The following is an 18,454-nucleotide window of genomic DNA, read 5'->3' as shown; positions in this document are numbered from 1 at the left end:
TGAGGAGGCTGAAGTGGCAGGAGAGGTGGTGTGCCATAGGGCAGGCTAGAGATGGGTCTGATCTGGCCCTTGCCTGGAACGCATAAGCAATCTGCATTTCTTTGCCAGAGGTCTCTAATCTGCTGTAAAAAGGGATGGTCCTAGAGGACTGCGGACCCGTGATTGAGCTTTAATAATTTTGGAGCCTCTCTTGTTGCTTCTTTCAGAGGTGAGGGAAAATTTGTTTGACAGCTTAAAGCTCTCTGGCTTCTGAGTTCTCTGAGCACTGGGCTGTGGAGGGAAGTGTGTGTTGTGTTTGGGTCTTTGAAAAGACACGTTCTCCTTGGTGGACAGTGAAAATCTCTGCAGTTTGTAAGTCTGTGCCATTGGGACATAGGGAGGAAGAGCGTTTCCAGAGGGCAGCGAGGTGTCAGACATGAAATTCAAAGTACACCTGTCGTCTTTCTGTTCTGATTCTTTCTTTGTTGCTGGTTTTCCGGTGAGAGTACTTCTACTCAGGCTGCCAAGCCTGCCTGCTTTTTGCCTTTGTTTTTTCTTCTCCCCCGCTTCAAAGGGACTGGGGTTTGTTAGGTGGAAACAGCTTCCCTGCACAGCAGCACTAGCTGAATTCTGTCTTGCAGTGGGAAGTGCCTCCTGCGTGAGGTGCACATGTCTCTCTGCTTGTCACAGTTTTGAAAAGCATTGCTGGGAACCAAGCATTTCCAATGAGCTTGATAAATGCTGGAGGTAGATGGGGTGCAGGGGTCAGCGTCTGCACTGGGCCTGGGGCAGCAGAGGAACAGCGGTGTAGTAAGAGCTGCCTTGGAATTTGGAAACTGATACCCACTTGTGCCTCTTCCTTGTAGCTTGCCCCAGATGACGCATGGCGATGCCCACACTGCAAGCAGCTGCAGCAGGGTAGCATCACATTGAGCCTCTGGACCTTACCCGATGTTCTCATCATACATCTCAAAAGGTTTAGACAGGTAAGGATGTCTGCAGCGATGCTGGAGGACTGCTGCTGGGCCAGGGAGGGACCCAACTAGACCACCTCTTCAGAAGCAGCTGTTCTGCCTTATGCATTCCTGTCCTGGGTTTTTGTTTTCCCCAGGCATGGTGGTCTCGCTGCAGCTCGTGCTATTCTCTGTTTACACAGGAAGGAGACCGAAGGATGAAACTTCAAAACATGGTTAAATTCCCCCTGAGTGGCTTGGACATGACTCCTCATGTTGTTAAACGCAGTCAGAGCAGCTGGAGTCTGCCGTCTCACTGGTCACCCTGGAGGAGACCTTATGGTCTCGGAAGGGATCCTGAGGACTATATCTACGACCTGTACGCTGTCTGCAATCATCATGGCACCATGCAAGGGGGACACTATACAGGCAAGTATCCTGTGATGTTATGTATGTTGGATCCTTTCAGGAAGAAAACAGTTATATTTTTCTGTTGAGTGTCTGCAACTACCTCATCTTGACAAAAGGATCGAACCCTACTAACAAGGACTGGCTATGTAATACTGGAGGGATAACTTTTATGACTTTGAGGAATGGAACAATGCCTGTTGACCCCAAATGTCTTAATGTACGTTTCTTTCTCTGCTACGTTTTTTTTCCTTCAGAGTAACATAAGTGGCCTTTCACGTTTCAGAAATGCTTCTGGCCACTCAACACAGAACTTCTATGTATAACAGCCTCTTGCAACTTCTTGCAGGAAGTATCTGCACGTTCCCTGTGTGCACTGCCAGTTTATGAACTCCCCTTTGCTTGTTCCAGCAGCTGCCAGAGCAGCCAGAGATAGACAGAATTGCTTGGTGGTTCTTAGGATCTGTATGACTTCACACAGCAGCCCAGAAAATGTGCGTGTCCAGTTTTGCCTCCTGATTTGTCTCTGGGCTGAGTTGCCCTGGGTGGGCTCAGTCAGAAGGACATTCACTGATGGAGGCAGACTGCCACAAGTAACAGAACGCGAAGTGAATGGAGACACCCCAGCTGGTGCTCTGTTCTGAGCAGTAATGTTGGGTGAAGAAAATCCTGAAATGTGAGCTGTTTGTTATATTCTGGTGGCCTCAGGCCCCCATCTTGTCAGTCAGACTGGAGGACGATGTGTTCCACAAATAAATCTTGTCCTTGCATTCTCACCTGAGTCCATCAGAGCACATAAGGTCATGTTTAAGTTATCATACAGCAAACCTGAGAGTAGTAGGAGTGAGGAAAGTCTAATAGTAATGTACTTTCTCTCAGCATATTGCAAAAACTCAGTTGATGGCCAGTGGTACTGCTTTGATGACAGTGACGTTCAGCAACTTTCTGAAAACGAAGTCTGCAAGCAGACAGCTTATATTCTTTTCTATCAGAGACGCACAGCAATCCCGTCGTGGTCTGCTAACAGCTCTGTGGCAGGTAAGCCCCGCTGGCATTGTCAAGGAGTGCCTGTAGTCTGTCTTTCGTGGATAGTTTGTCCTTCTGAAGAATTTCCTGCCCAGGTCTGCTTAAGCCCCCACTCTCTGTCCCAGAACTCAGCGAGGCTTGTCTCAGTCTGCTGCTGTGCATCATAGGCCGTGGGAAACAGCCTTCTGTTGAGGCTAGGTGTGGCAAAGGGGCTGTGGCTATGGGGGAAGCCCCCCACCCCCATGGGTGGTTCTGCTCAGAGCTGCCCTTGTCCAAACCATGACATAAAAGTGTGTCTAGCTCATTCCCTCCAGCAGTGCTGTTGGTCTCGGGTAGGCAGCCAGAGGCTGACTCTGTTGGTTGAATCTGGGGTGAGCTGGGGCAGATCCAGGCTTGGTGACTTGCCTCTGGAAAAGAAAGGATTTGCACTGCATTTGTGTGGCAGCTCATGGGCTGCCTTCTGCCTGCGTGCTGCACTGACACTTTTGATACACAGCATACTGGGACAAGTGCAATTCTCTTTCACTTATGACCCTAACTATTTGCGTAAGTGTAAAGACTTTGTTGGCAGTGTCTGCGGGCTCCAGGTGTCAGCCGAAGCCAGTGCAGTGCAGGACGTATCTGACTCCCAAGGTTTCACGTGTTCTGCAGCTGCACGCTACTGGCCTGATGTCTGTGTCTGATTCCTTGCAGGCTCCACAAGCTCCTCGCTCTGTGAGCACTGGGTCAGCCGTCTTCCTGGTAGCAAACAGCCCAGCATTGCTTCGGCAGCATCGTCACGGCGCACGTCTCTGGCTTCGCTCTCAGAATCAGTAGAGCTGACTGGGGAAAGGAGTGAAGATGATGGTGAGTATCAACACTGCAGGGTGTGTGGGATATTGGGCAACTAGTCTTTGTGTTACAAGATCCCTACTAAGATAGCTGCAAAATATGTAGTTAGAAGGAAGAGTTTCTCTAGCAGCTGACACAGTGCCTGTGTCCCCCAGTAGGAATAGATGGGTTCTGGCACAGGTGAGTTTTTCTCTGGTGTGAAAGGATGGAGGAGAGCAGGGCGTGAACCTTAAGGATCCTTTCAAAGAACAGAAATATCATCAACTGAATCCAGAGAAAGGAATACCACAGAAGTGGGACAAACAGGTCCAGAAGATTCCTGAGCCATCTGGGTGATAACTTCTTGGTGCAGGCACTAAGGGAACCATCCAGGAAGGGTGCCTTCCGGGGCTTGCTGCTCATTAACAGAGAGGGTCTTGTGGGTGACGTGGCAGTTGGTGGCTGCCTTGGCCACAGCAACCATGAAGCAGTCAAGTTTAAAATCTCTAGTAACAGGAGGAAAACTGCCAGCAAGACCTCAACTCTGGGCATGAGGAGAGCAGACTTATGGTTACTCAGGGAACTGCTTAGTAAGGTCCCCTGGGGAAAAGCTTTTGAAGGTGATTGAGTCCACCAGTGCTGGTCACCTTTTAAGTACCACCTCCTAAGAGCACAGGAGCAGGCAGTCCTGAAGTGTAGGAAGTCAGGCAAGTGAGGCAGAAGGCCGGCTTGGCTAAGCAGGGATCTTCTAGAAAAAAAGTAGCATATGGCCAGTGGAAGCAAGGTCAGGCAAAATGGGAGGACTATAGGGATGCTGTTTGCCACTGCAGGGAGGAAACGGCTGCAGCCAAAGCTCAATTAGAGTAGAAGCTGACCAGTACTGAAAGGGACAATGAAGAGGGCTTTTTTAAATATGTTGATGGCAAAAGGCAGACCAGAAATAACATTGGTCCGTTACTTGATGAGCATGGTCACCTCACAAACAGGGACGTAGACAAAGCAGAGATGTTTAATGCTTTCTTCGCCTCAGTCTTCAACACCGATGATGGTGTTGAGAACCTAGAGAACCATGACTGTGGGAATGGTAAACTCCTATTCAACCCCAAGTGTGTGCAGGACTTGCTGCTCCAGCTGGATCCCTATAAGTTGATGGGGCCTGATGGGATTCATCCGAGGGTACTTAAAGAGCTGGCTGATGTCATAGCAAGACCTCTCTCAATGATTCAATGCTCCTGGGAAACTGGAGAGGTCCCAGTTGACTGGAAGATGGCAAATGTTGTCCCAATCTTCAAGAAGGACAGCGGGGATGACCCCGGTAACTACAGACCCATCAGTCTCACTTCTGAGCCTGGCAAAATTATGGAGAATATTATTCTGAGAGTTATTGAGAAACACCTGAGAGGCAATGCAGTCATTGGTCCCAGCCAGCACAGGTTCATGAGGGGAAAGTCCTGCTTAGCAAACTTAACTTCTTTCTGTGACAAGGTCACCCACCTCGCTGACCAAGGGAAGGCGGTCAACGTGATCTTTTTGGATTTCGGTAAAGCTTTTGCTACTGTCTCTCGGTCTCCTCGTGGAAAAAGTGCCCAGCACACGGCTGGGTAAACACGTAATGCAGGGGGTGAGCAATGGGCTGCGGGTCGGGCCCAGAGGGTCACAGTAAATGGGGTTACATGGGGCTGGTGGCCAGTCACCAGCGGGGTTCTGCAGGGATCCAGCTTAGGGCCAGTACTATTTAATGTCTTTGTAAATGACTTGGATGCAGGACTTGAAGGAATAGTAACCAAGTTTGCTGATGACACTCCCGAGGGCAGCGAGGCCCTGCCGAGGGACCCGGGCAGGCCGCAGAGCTGGGCAGTCACCAGCCGCGCGGAGTTGAACAAGGGCAAGCGCCGGGTGTTGCCCCTGGGGCGCGGCAGCCCTGGATGTACGGACACCTGGGGCGCGGGGGGCTGGGGAGCAGCTCTGCGGGGACCCGGGGGCTCTGGCCGACGGCAGGCTGAACACGAGCCCCCAGCGTGCCCTGGCAGCCCAGGGGGCCAGCTGTGCCCTGGGGGGCACCGAGCCCTGCATCGCAGCCGGGCGAGGGGGGGGATTGTCCCGCTCTGCCCCGCGCTGGGGCGGCCTCACCCCGAGCGCTGTGGGCAGCGTTGGGCGCCGCAGGACATTGGGGGTATAAAGGTACTGGAGAGTGTCCCGAGGGGGCCACGGAGCTGGGGAAGGGTTTAGAGGGGAAACCGTACGAGGAGCGGCTGGAGTCCCTGGGGTTGTTCAGCTGGAGCAGAGGAGGCCGAGGGCAGCCTCATGGCCTCTGCAGCTCCCTCCCGAGGGCAGGAGGAGGGGCAGGGCTGGTCTCTGCTCTCTGGTGCCCAACGCCAGGCCCCGAGGGAACGGCAGGGAGATGTGCCAGGGGAGGGTGAGGCTGGGCATTAGGGGAAGGTCCTTCCCCCCGAGGGTGGTGGAGCCCTGGCACAGGCTCCCCAGGGAGGCATCACGGCACCAGCCTGGCGATGTTCCAGAAGCACTTGGACACGGCCCTCAGAGACACGGTGTGAATTTGGGGTGTCCTGTGCAGGGACAGGAGCTGAACTCGATGGTCCCTGTGGGTCGCTCCCAACTCAGGGCATTCTGTGATTCTATGACCTAAAACTCTCAATCAAGAGCTTTTGGTGTTTGTGTTTCCTGGGTTTCGCTGCAGCACCTTTGCAGGGAGGCTGACGTGTCGGTACAGTTTAATGTAGGTACTCGTCGCCTGCTGCCATGCCGTAGCTGACTGCTCCCAGAGAGGTGTGAAGACATGCGAATTCACTTGTGTGCGCGAATAACTCCTCAGTTCCTGGCTTTGCCTGGCTTCTCCACATAGCGCCTTATAATTCTTGAAAACGTGGAGTTTGGGGGATCAGTCAAAGCATTCTGAAGTGGGTATAGAGATGTCCCTGCAGAAGTGGTGTGGCAACTGTCAGATCTAGCCATGGTAGTCACATTTCTAAAATGTTAATTGTTGTACTTTGTGTTTGTAAAGACAAATTTCTTTACCTAAAGAGGTAGGAATCCTACTTTGCTTTTTACAGGATGGTATGGGAAAATAATCTTTCATCCAGAAAATGTATTTCTGGGAGTATAATCATAGTTGGTGAACTCATTGCTTCAAGGACTTCTAAGGTACAGAACCTGTGTTTGGTCTCTTGCTTGCGGGTGACAAGAAAATCTGGATTTTCAGTCATAGGCTTCCGAGGGAGTTATTTCTGGGTGGCCACTAGCAAGTAACAGTTGCTGAGTTCCTTATTCAGCTTTTATGCAGGAGGCTGTGCCTGCACCAGGCATGAAGAGATAGGCATCCAGTGTGGTGTAGGTGGGCTGCCTGACTCAGGGAAACAGCATCTGTGGAGGGGTGGAATAAACCGACTACAGGCTTGGCTTTCATACTGAGGCTGTCGCTTTCTTTCTCTGCAGGAGGGTTTTCAACTCGCCCCTTTGTAAGGAGTGTCCAGCGTCAGAGCTTGTCATCTAGATCTTCTGTCACCAGCCCGCTGGCAGTGAGTGAAAATGGTGTCAGGCCCTCGTGGTCGCTTTCTGCAAAACTGAAGCTGCGCTCCAACTCTCCGTCGCGCTTCTCTGGAGATTCCCCTGTGCATACCTCTGCTTCCACTCTGGAGAAGATCGGGGAGGCTGCTGATGATAAAGTCTCCACCTCTTGCTTTGGCAGCCTGAGGAATCTCTCTAGCAGCTACTTGGAGCCCTGTGATAGTAGTCGGCGAGAGCACAGGACAGCTCGCAGAGCCCCCTTGGCTGTCATGGAAGGGGCATTCAGGGAAGAGTCTGTTGCAAGGACATCTAGCTCAGATCTTTCAGATGGGTATGGTAAAAGCTCTGGGCAGCCAGACAGGAGTCACCCTGCTTTGGACCCTTTTGATAACAACAATCAAATCGCCTTTGTTGATCAGAGTGATTCTGTGGACAGCTCTCCAGTCAAGGAGGTGAAAGCCCCCAGTGGGACAGGGCTGGCTGCAGAGAAGGCAGATGGTACCCCTAAGAAGGTTCACAGCTCCAAGGGAGTTACTGAGCCAGACAAAAGTTTGAGGAAGGGAAGGACAGTCTTATCTACCCAAGAGACCAAAGTCTCTCACTCTTCTCCTCCTCCACTAAAGAGTTCCCAGAAAGTTTCCCGGTCTAGAAGTAAGGCAGACTCCTCTAGGGCCAGTGGGAGACATGGGTCTCCTGCTCCCACTCAGGCTAGGAAGGACCATAGCACGAAGCCCCTTGAGGTGGCTGTCGCATCGGCTCAACAGAAGCAAAAGTCAGGTTCCTCTCCATCCTCCACAGCTGCCAAGAAAACCCCATCAGGCTCATTGACTAAGGGCTCTTCTGCTGGGAAGAGCCGGACTTCAGACCGAAGCCTCAGCAGAGAGGGCTCTAAGATAAGTCTGGGGTCGGACAAAACGAGCGTTACCAGCAGTTCAAGAACAAGCTCCCCGCGGATAAGCCACTCGAGGAGTGACAGTAGGGCAGTAGACAGCAAGCATGTGAGGAGTTCCTCTATGGCCAACCTGCGGTCTCCAAATGTTGGCATGCGTTCTGGTTTGAAGAGGGACAGCAAGTCAGAAGAGAAAGGATTGTCTTTCTTCAAATCAGCCTTAAGGCAGAAGGAGACTCGGAGGTCCGCAGACCTGGGAAAGACGACGATGCTCTCAAAAAAGACAGCAAGTGGCAGTTCCAAGTCAGGCAGTAAAATTGTGCTGGAAGACAAATCGGAGAAAGGTGTTGTCCCACCAGCCTCTCACACCAATGCCAACATTACTGCAAAAGAAAAACTTGCCCCAAAAGATGCCGCACCCAACAAACATTCTCTGCTATCCAGTCGCAAGTCCAAGTCTTCCCAGCTAGATCCCGGAGTCCAGTCTCCTCCTTCCAGTGGCAAGCAGTCTGCTGACAAGCCGCTGAAAAAATTACCTTCCAGCATGCAGGTGTCTGTACGGCCTTCTCTGGAACCTCAGTGAAATGCTGCAATCCAGGTGTCTTTTCTGCTGAGAAGCTAATTTATTCTGAGCTCTTGTTTTTTTTTTTTTTTTTTTTTTTTTTGTTCATGTGCCTAATGTATGTTTTGAGAAGTTAACTGCAAGTTGTTAAAGCGCCTTTTGATTCTGCCATCAAACCAAATAGCCACAGGCAGCCAGCACTGATGCAAGTAGTCTAGCTGGAGTCGTTGTTGAACACGAATGCAGCTGTCCCATAGCACTTGTACAGGAGTCTCTTTATAGAAAATGCAACAACTTCGTCAGATTCAAGGTTTGAAATCTGAAGCCCAGTTTTACTGACACTAGCGTGCTTTGTAGAGCTGTGAACTGATATTCCTTTGGTCTTGTTCTGAGCAGGCTGTGTCCACGCTGGTGTGTGGCCTTGTTCTGAGCTGTGGAGGATGCAAAGGAAACTGGAAAAGAGAGACTGCCGCTTCTTTATGCTCTCTCTCAACCCCCTCTCCTTGCTCCCCTCCATTTTTCAAGCTTTCTAAAGGGCAATATTTCAACACTAATGTTGTTTCTCAGGTATATACTCAGCCAGTATAGGAGGGACTAGCATTAGTGGATGGACAGAAATGTACCTGTGTGTCCGTGTGTACGCGTGTCTGTAACAGATTTTGTTGCGTTCCAACAGCAGAAAGGTTTGGGTTGGTTTTTTTTTTTTTCCCCCATGAAATGTAACGTGCATTTTTTTTGTTGCTGTGTCTATGAAGAGTTTTGTTCTGTCCATACCTAAGGTGACCTCTACCCTGTCCTCTTTAATTGCTTGCTTTCTTCTGAAACACTATACTAAGCAACAGAAGAAATCACTGAGCAGCAGCTGGTTGCCAGCTCGTGCCTGTGAAAGTGCTGGGCGGGAGATGGCTGCAGTGCCGTAGCAGAGCTGTCTTCATGCACCCGAACGGCAGCGATGCTGTCGGGACCCTGTTCAAACTCCCGAGAAGAAGCGTTTCCTAATGTGCTCAGATGCTTCATTGTAGTGGTGTGAATATAGCATCTGTTATTTATAGGAGTAATGTTTTAGATAAGCCAAGTGTCGTCTTGTCTGCTCTGCCTTCTCTGAGCATGCTTTGAACAAGCCTCTTCGTGCGGGTTGGAGGGGCTGTACCAAAATACGCGGGGCAGTTTTCACGCTCTCCGGAGCGCTGCTATGTTCCTCCCTTCAGCATGCTTGCCACCTTCCCCGGCGGGTCTGGCTAACGCGCCTCTTAGCGAAGCGATCCCCGCTCTTGTTTGGGTGACAGTCTCTATCAGGGTTAAAACACTACATCTAGTGACGTCTTTGTTTACATGCCCTTCTTACAGGGGAGATTCCTCAAGGTCTTTAAGATTCCTCTTAAAAGGTGGATTCCTCAAGTCCTCTTACACACATGGTGTAATTTTTTTTTTAAATTTTATGCGTTTTTATTAATGTGCTGCTTATCCTTTATGTACAGCAGCAATCTGTTGTGTAGGTCCCGACACGCAGCAGCTGGGCAGTGTGCTGGGCACGCTTGTCTTCTGAGTGCGGCCTTTGCCTGTCATACGGTTGTGTTTGGCAAAGCTTCTCCAGGCTTAGCTTGTGGACAGACCTATTTGTACGTCTCTTCTGTCACCGAAACAAACAGCCCTCAGAGAAGTCGTGACTTTGAACTAGTCTGTTCCGCTCCTCTCTTGAGCTGGTGTGTGACAACCCTGCGAGCAGCCTTGTCCCCACGTCTGCTGGGCACGTGGCTGCTCCGTGATCGCGTTTTGTGCTTGGCTCACCCCACATCTGCAGCTAGCTTTGGAGAGAAGTGTTTTGGGGATAGCTGACACCTTGGAGAAGAGGCAGCGTGTGTGTGGAGCTGAGCTGGGGGTGCCCCGGGGCTCTGGTCGGCGCGTGGCGGTGAGCCCACCTGCGGCGTAACCCTTGCTCTGTCCCCATGACGTTCTGCAGCGCTTACCTTCGTGCAACCCAGAAGCAATGCCAGTAGCCTGCTTCTTTTTTTTACAGTGTGCTGGACTCTGTGCCCTGGGCTATTTTTTAAGCGTGAACGCGACCGTCGTCTTGATGCATTTCTTCTCCCGGGTATTGTTTCAGTCTCATTTATTGCAGCAACAAGAAGGAAAGATTGCATTACTTGCTTCTTAAATACATGACTTGGATTATTCTTGGATTATTTTTTTTGTTACATCCAGCAGAGCAGATAAGACTTGCTTCACATTGTAGTACTTAAATTACTCCCTGAAATGTTGATGTTGAAGTATTTGTTTAAGGTTTTATCTGTATTAAGGTCTTGCACTGTGTTGGCTCTTCTCTTGTAACAGCTCTTCTAGCAAGAATGTAATTCTGGTAGCTAGCGCTAACTTGGTTTGGTATCTTTTAATAGACAGAACCTAGTTTTCTGTGCGTTTTACCATGGGAAATTTGTGAAAGGTTATTTTTATCAAATGACATTTTCTTTTCATGCCATTGTTCGCTGAAGAAGTTTAAACTGGAAGCTGGTATATGGTTTTTGAGGTGTTTTTGCTCCTATACTGCATGCCTGGACTGAAGGAAATTTGAAGCCATGTCCAAACTGGTATTTTAGTGAACACCAGTTCAATATGTTGGTATTTGGGGCATGAGAATGATCAATAGAGCTCGCATTTGGACAAAATGGGAGGTCCTGGTGCCAAGTGTTCCAGCAGCTGGTGTTAAAAGCAGTCGAACCTCTGCAATCCCATGATACGTAGACTAGCTCTCTTTCTGTCTATTCCCCGTAATTCCTGATGGAGGGTGCTGCCAGCTCCAGCACTATCTGCTCTGTGTATGCTGCCAAACGGGATTTCCTACCTGTCCCTCTGAAAAGAGCAGTTCTGGGGCACAGGCTCCGCAGATGAGCGTGGGGTAGGCAGAAGGGGCTGTACCCACAGTGCCCTGTCTTAGGATGCTGCCCTGCTGCGGTGGGCTGCCAGCACGTGGCGTGTGTTCTGGCTCAGGAGGGCTTCACTGAGGGTGTCCTCAAGCAAAATGTTTTGACTAACAAGGGTGCGCTGCAGTTCATGTTGAATATAAGGGACACACCGGGCAAAACGTGCAAAGCAGGCCTGTGCAGGACCTGGGAAGTGCAGCCGCTGTTCCGTGGCCGCCTCGGTTCGGTAACAAAGCAGTTTGGAAAGCAGCTGTTTGCTGCCACTCGGCATCTACTTTTTGGTATCACAGATTTCCAATAGTATATGAACTCCCTTGCACAGGAGAGGGCTGAAGGGTGTGGTTCCAGGAAACAACAAGGTTTGTTACGAGTGTAAAGCCAAGCCTTGTTGCTGTTAAAATCATGGCTCCATCAGTGGCGTAGAGTAAATCTTTCTAAAAGTGAATGTAGGAATGTAGGTAAGCTGCAGGCCCAGCTTAAAGTGATTTGGGGAAAAGAAACATCAGTCTTCTCTCCTTTAAAGCAGACTTATTTCTTAGCCCTTTCGTGCACGGGAATTCCTGTCCACGTGTATCGCGTTGTCCAGATGTAAGGATGTGGCACGGTACTAGGGAACACACCAGAGCGGGATCCTCCAAGTCCTAGATGCCAGCACCACCTTGGCTCTGTGTATTGATCCCCGGAGCAGTGAAGGCTTGAGGCTGCTCTGAAGCAGCGTCTGTACACGGTCACCTCTCTTCTTAAAATTCACATTTGGCTTCAGACGCGCTCGTGCCTGTGGAGGAGGCGGGCTCTGCCATCTTCCGAAGGTCACCGCTGGCTAGGGACCTCCACCTGCCCCTGGCCGGCGGCCCGTGGGGCCTGGAGGTCTCGTGGCTGGGCGTCGGAGTGGGACGGGAGCGGCTGGTGCCTGGGTCTGCTTTGCCAGTCAGGCACGGCTGCGGTGCGTGGCCGCCGGCGGGGTGAGCTGTCCTGGCGGGCGGGCGGCGGGGTCTGGGACCCCGGCGCCGATGACCCGCAAGCAAAGGTTTCCAGGGCAGCCTCACGCTGGTGAGAAATGCCTTGAAAGGGGCAGGTCCAGCGCTGTCCCTGCCCTCAGACAGCCGTGCGAGCTCCAAGGGAAAGCAGGCTTGGCGTCCTCTGAAGGGTTTTATGGTGTGTTTCCAATCGGCTGTGGGTTGAACTCACCTGCATCGGCCACGTAGCTCTTGTTTCACACCACATCTCTAGTCTGACACTTGCTCCTGTTCCTGGAATCAGCCCTCTGGGCGCAGGAAAGCAGTGCCTTCATTCCAGTGCTAGATTCCTGCTGGAGTCACCTAAAGAAATTATTTTTACCCTTTTTGGGCTGCGTCTTTTGGATAGTGTTTAGTAGTATACAAATTATAAGCACATTTTCAATGATGTGTATTGAAGAGGCACCTTTTATTTGTATTAATCACATTTGATAGACAATTTGGTGCCTGCAGTTCTCTGTAACTTGTAAGTGTCTCACTTTGGGTGTATAAATTGTTAACCCTTTCAAACTTATCAAATATGGCTAAATGAAAAAAAAAAAATGCTTAGGATAGAAAGTTAGCAGCTTAATTACAGTACACTTATCCCACTGTAAGTGCCCTCATCCGTCTTACCTGCAGGGTTGGTTGCTTTCCAAAGCTGAAACTTGAGCATGATCAACCTTTTTTTCTCGGTAATAAAGGCAGTTTTGCATGGCAGTTCTCTCGCTGTACCCAAATGCATGCACTTACTAACTATGCAAGCATCCAATACAAACCATAGACCGTGCTTTCAGTATCAGAAGCTGCTAGGTAGGCTCTGGAGCGCTGCTTTGAGTCCGTACTTCTGTTTCTCGGTGCAGCTGCGTGTCAGCACATAGGAGCATGTCCCTGGGTTCCTGCTTTGTTTGCACATCTTTGATTCTTTCCTTTGCAGAATTCTGCATTACTGACAAGGCTGGAGTGTAGCATAACGTCAAAGGGATCTGAAATGTTGAAATGAGAACAAACTGGTTTTCTGTATCGTATTGTTTTTTCTTTTTTTTTTTTAACAGGGAATACCGTATGTAGCCTGCCATTTTCCATGTAACTTTAATGACATGTTCTACGTTGTGAGAAGAGGCAGTCACCTGTAGCCGTACAAGCACTCAAAGAAAGAGATCTTGTTGAATTCCCGTGCTAGGGAACCGCCTCGCAGCACCCGTGCCCTGGCTGAGCGTGGCTGGGTGTCGGGCAGGTTCGTGGCCCCGCTCCCCCCGCGGGCTCCGTCCCGTCCCCTTGGTGAGCCAGCGCGGAGAGGGTTTGGAAGCGACATTCCAAATAATGTCACGGTTACCCTTTTTTTATATCGTTGTCATTTGCCTACGAATCCAAAATAATTTGGCGGTATCTAATGTTACCTGTGGAGGGAACTGAAATTTAGTTTTAATCTGTGGTGAGATGAAAGTACTACACGGTTTTCTTAACAAAAGCACCGTAAAGCATTTACTATTAGGAGCTTTATTTTGTAAAATAAAAGTACCTGAAGACTTGTACAATATCTATATTAGGTCTAAAGGTTTAGGGAGTCTTCTATTTTTTTAAAGGCGATAGCACTCAATTTATCTGCAAATAGTGTTTTTTAAAAGACACAGATTAAAACTAAGTGTAAACACTAATTCCGTTTCACTCTAGGCCCTGCAGCACAAACGCGTTGCAAGAAAGTTAGTGTTAGGTTTGTGTGGCATTTGTGCAGTGCAATAAGAAACCCTTTTTAGGTGCTACATTGCCTTGGGTAGGGTGACGCAAGGGAATACAGGCTACAAGTGGCTAGATTATTTTCTTGTGGCCTTCCAAGTATTAATTTGTACAGATTTGCTCACCAACTGTGCCTCACCATTGGTTAAAATTGAATTTTAAGTCCTGTTGCAAGTGCAGTTTCTCTTCTGGACACAATGTCAGATTTTACACTGGAGTATCTACAGTTCTAAAAACTGCATGTCACATCACTGTACGCTGATACTGGGACGTGGGGCTTGCCCACACCTTTGATATTCTCTTCTGTATTTTAATGTTTTTGAACTGTACAGTAATCTGGAAAGCAGGCTGTCTTTACTTGGGGTTGAACATTGTACCATAAATTTTAAATTATTTGAGGACAAGTGCATGAGACTGTGTCAATGCCTTTTATTATTTATTTGTATGTTTTATTATTCAAGGTGTATGCACTTTTAATATGCAGAATTTATATTTTTATGTTAAAAATCATTTTCTTTCAGAAAGAAGAGTTTGAATATGAGGAATTGGAATTAAGTGCAAAAAGGGGAATATGTAATAAAATACAATAAATTTATTACTAGGCATCCTGCCTGAGCGAGTGTGTTTCCAGGTCTGCATCACCTCCCGAGAAGGCGGCAGCAGCTGTGCCCCGCGTGCTGCAGGAGCGGGGCGTCCCTCGGGGCAGGGTCGGTGCGTGGGGTGACGGCGGGGGGCTCCAGCGCCGCTTCTGCCCACCCGGCCGTGGCAGCTCTGCGTGGCACGGGAGCGGGGCAAGGGCTTCGTACCTTCCCGCTGCATCCTGAACCGGGCTCCTCTCGGGAGACAGAGCCCTGCTTTTGGGTGTAGACCTGTGTGCTGGGGAGGAGGAGACACGGGCTCCTGCCTTTGCCCCCCGCCCGCGGTGTTGTCCCCGATTCTCTCTCTGCAGACGGGCCGCCCAGGCCCTGCTGGGGCTCGGCCGGGGTTCCTGCTGCCGGCGCATCCCGAGAGCGGGGTGCAGGACCTGGATGGAGCCTTCTCCTGCTGGTGAGTTTGGTCCATGAGCCCCGTGGGCAGGGGGATGCCATCTGGCTCCTCTTTGGGGTTCGGGGGCTCATAGCTGGCCAGGCAGGGGTCTCCCCTGTCTGCCCGGCCATGCTTCGTGTCTGGGCTCAGCCTCCCTGTTCCTGCCCCTAAAGCCCTGCAGAAAGCTCAGGCCTCTGCTCGCAGGCGCTGCCCCGGCTCCTTTCTGTCCGTGGCTCTCTGATCTCCTCCCGTTGCTGCTGGCCCCGTGCCTGGGGGCGGCCAGGGCTGCGCCCCCCTCGCCAGTGGGTGCGAGGCTCTGGTGGGAGCGTCCCCCTGTCCCCTCGTGTGCAGCGCTGCTCCTTGTCCCCTGGCCGCTGTAGCGATGCAGCGCACGGCTCTGCTGCTTGGGGTTTGGTTCAATATTAGCCTTTTTTAATGGTTCTTTATTGAACTGAGGCTTAAACTGTCCAGGAGTGATAGTAACAGTGTGTTTAATTGCGTGCCTCTCTAGCTCTGTCCTAATTAAATATTGTTTTTCATTTAGCAGGGCGTGCGGCGGCGGCTCTCTGGCCTTGGAGGAGAGCGTGGGCTGCTGGGTGGGAATGCAAACGGGCTGCTCCTGCGGCCCAGCGAGGAGGATGAGGAGGATGCAGCCAGGTGGGAGGAGGACGGGCGGTTGCTCCGGGACCTCTCTGCCTACGCGGGAGGCTGCGTCGTCCGCAGGGGCCACCCTGGGCTCGGTGAGCTGCTCCAGCGGCGGCTGCTGCAGGCACGGCTGGGCACCCGTCCCGGGACTGCTGGGCTGCCCGGCTCCGTCTGGAGGGTGGTTGGGTGTGAAATGCTTTAGCAACCCAGTGCGTTGTCTCAGCTGAAGAACAGGAGAGAAAAATGGAAGACGTTGTGGTCGGAGCTGCCTGGGGCAGCTGCTGACTCTGATCCTCCTGCTTGAGTGAGCCATCAGACTGGTGTAGTAGGGGCTGGTGCTCGAGCTTCACAAACTTGCCTTGGAAAGTAAGTCTTGATCTTTAAGGGGTTTTCCCCCCCCCCCCCGCTCTCTCTTCCTCCTTCCTGAGTACGTATTTTTGTCTTCCCACTCTTTGAGATGGAGCATCGCAGACATGCCCAAACCCACAGAAGCGGCACTCTAGCTGGAGAAGTGGGCTTGGAGCTGCTGAGGCTGCTTTGGTCTGGGTGGGCAGCGCCTGTCGGCCAAGAGCGTGGCTGGGAAAGGCAGTTTGGCGCACGCTCTGCCATCCAGGCTCCTGTCCCTGGCTGTGGGGCGCTCGCAGGGTTGCAGGGAGATGGCTCTGGTTGTGGATGCCTGCTGTGGGGTCGTGGCGGGCTGCTGCTGCTGGGTTGTCGCCCTTGCGGTGTTGCTGGAGCAGATGTTCAGCTCTGCAGGGCGTGGGGTGGGATGGTCGGGCATTTCCCATGCGTTGGATTTGTTTGCAAGCTGCTGCTTGTGGGGCTGATCCGCTCCAGGAGTCGGCAAGGATGGGTGGGTGGGTGGGTGGGTGGGGATAAGGGGAGGAGTCTCTTCTGCTTCATTCCGGACAGTTCTGGGGTGAGGTGGTTCTGCAATACACCGTTGGTGTGAAGAAGAGCCTCAGCCCAGCCTCCTTATGCCTGCAATAGCTCCTTTTCCCCCTATAAATCTTGTTGCCTTCCTGTGAGGGCTGTAGAACATCGTCACCTCTCCAGCGCTGGGGACAGCAGCGAGCTGCACCACGCTGCAGCGGTGCATGGATGATCTCCAGCTGTGTGGACAGAACGGGGAAAGGGGGGCTTTGCCCCGCAGCGCTGGCTGGAGGGTGCGGGGCTGCCGCCCTCTCAACCTCCAAACGAAGCCGGCAGGGTGGTGCCACAGGGCCGGTCCCTGTCCTGCTGAGCTGGCGGGACCCTGCCAGGACCCCAGCACTGCCCCTGGTAGCAGAGCTCCAGCTAAAGCGAAAAATACGCATACGAAGGACCGCTCTGCCTTCCTCCTGACTGCACTGAGCTTTCTTAAATCGCAGCGCTGGCGCCTGTGATTGCCCTGGCCTTCCAGCAGCCAGTGCTAGAACCACAGCCCAGCTCCAGGAGCTGCAGAGCTGCGGCCGAGGGGTCCCTGGCTCCACAGCCCTGGGGTGTCTGGGCTCCCAGAGGGGGCTGGGGGCGCAGGCAGTCCATCTGCCCCTGGGCCTGCAGGGGAGGGTGCTGGGGGCTGCGGCTCCCACCCCAGTCTGGGGCAGAGGGATTCCTGGGGGGCTGTTACACCGGCTCTGCTCCCCGCTGCAGCCTGGGACCTGCCTCTTCTCCCCGCTGGTGGGTCTCCCAGCTCGGGACGTGGGGGGTATGCTGCTCCCTGCCTGTCCGCCCTCCCCTGGGTCTGACCCAGCCCCAGTCTGGTTTCGGTGCCGCAGCCAGCCGGTGTCCCCAGCAGAGAGCACGGCAGCTCCTCGGGGGGACCCTGGCGCTTTTTCCTGGGGCAGAACTGGTCCCAGCATGGAGAAACCAGTTTGCCAGCCCTCCCGTGCTGCGGGCCCGGGGGTTGCGGCTGGGGCTCTGGGCTGCTTCTGGCCCATCCAGCGGCCGAGGGGCACAGCGCGGTGGGCAGGGTGCCGTCGGCGTGGGGCACGGTCGCAGGCAGCTGTAAGCTTGGAAGCGACGAGCTGGCTGTCGGTGCGTGCTGGGGGCATCACCCATGAATCCCCCCGGTCCCCAGATCACGGATGTGCCCCCAGCTGTTGCCCATCTCCCGTTGCCCAGCTGCAGTTGTGGAAATATTGAAGTTTTACTTCTAGTGATACAAAAATCCGCGGATACTATCCTTCAAAGTCCGAACCTCCCCGTAAGAGGAAGCGGAGTATCCAGAAAGTTCCCGAAATAAAACTCAATAGCAACAGAGTCACTATTAAGCAGGCATCCTTTATTACAGCGCTGGGCAGCACTGGGGATTGATCCACCATGAGTGCTCCAGTGATTCAGTAAACTTCCAAAGATTATATGCTATAAAGTCATACATAGTCATAAGGTTCCCGAGGATTCATTAACGTATGTAAAAGCTCAAGCTGCATGCATAGTTGTCTTTTTAGTGGTCTTTGGGGGTCCTCCAGTGGTCTCTGATGGTCTTCCTCACCTGTCCGCTGGTTGGACTTTGGGTTTCCTTTGCCCATGTAGAGTCATTGAATGAGCTCCTCGGTCCTTTAGCCCTGGACTGTCACAAGGGGCTGATTTAAACTAGTTCCTCGAGTGCTTCTCTCGGCACTGATGTCCCGAGTCTCTGTTATCAATGAATTTATGAGCTTATTCACAATCTTTTTTAATCCTATCTGGCACCAAGTTGCATTCTTCAAATCCCTGAAACTATCTTTGCGAGGGAGGAAACCACAAGAGAACAAGGATGCTTACAATAAGGACTAAGTCAAGGACTGTCAGGGGTTTAGTTCTTTCACTAGCTAGTTTACCAAAAGCTGTTACCCCTTGCCCTAGCCCGTCCCTGGGAGCTGGGGGGACGCGCGGGCACCACCAGCCCATCCCGGGGTCCGCTCACGCAGCTTTTGTCCCCATTTCCGTCCATCCCGCTGGGAGTGGTGAGCTGGAGCCGGGCCTCCGGGGGCTGCCCACGGGCCTTGGGTGAAGGAGCT

At 52.0% G+C, this 18,454-nt stretch overlaps 1 protein-coding gene across 2 annotated transcripts in view; it reads left to right on the top strand.

The window, feature by feature from the left end:
* The window catches only part of USP31 (ubiquitin specific peptidase 31), a 37,281-nt gene extending 22,881 nt beyond the window's left edge, over positions 1-14,400 (top strand). Inside the window, exons 12-17 of one of the 2 annotated variants that reach the window (XM_064461278.1) lie at positions 846-965; positions 1,136-1,361; positions 2,220-2,378; positions 3,060-3,212; positions 6,630-8,188; positions 13,121-14,400. In XM_064461278.1, the coding sequence (XP_064317348.1) occupies positions 846-965; positions 1,136-1,361; positions 2,220-2,378; positions 3,060-3,212; positions 6,630-8,173 (2,202 nt within the window). In that variant the 3' untranslated portion in view covers positions 8,174-8,188; positions 13,121-14,400. Of the gene's footprint in view, positions 1-845; positions 966-1,135; positions 1,362-2,219; positions 2,379-3,059; positions 3,213-6,629 lie in introns of both variants that reach the window. The other variant, XM_064461277.1, reaches the window with a different exon arrangement.
* Positions 14,401-18,454: the final 4,054 nt, after the last annotated feature.

The sequence above is a fragment of the Phalacrocorax carbo genome, chromosome 10 (genome assembly GCF_963921805.1).
Source record: "Phalacrocorax carbo chromosome 10, bPhaCar2.1, whole genome shotgun sequence".
Lineage (NCBI taxonomy): Eukaryota > Metazoa > Chordata > Aves > Suliformes > Phalacrocoracidae > Phalacrocorax > Phalacrocorax carbo.
This window is presented reverse-complemented; position numbering and strand designations above follow the sequence as displayed.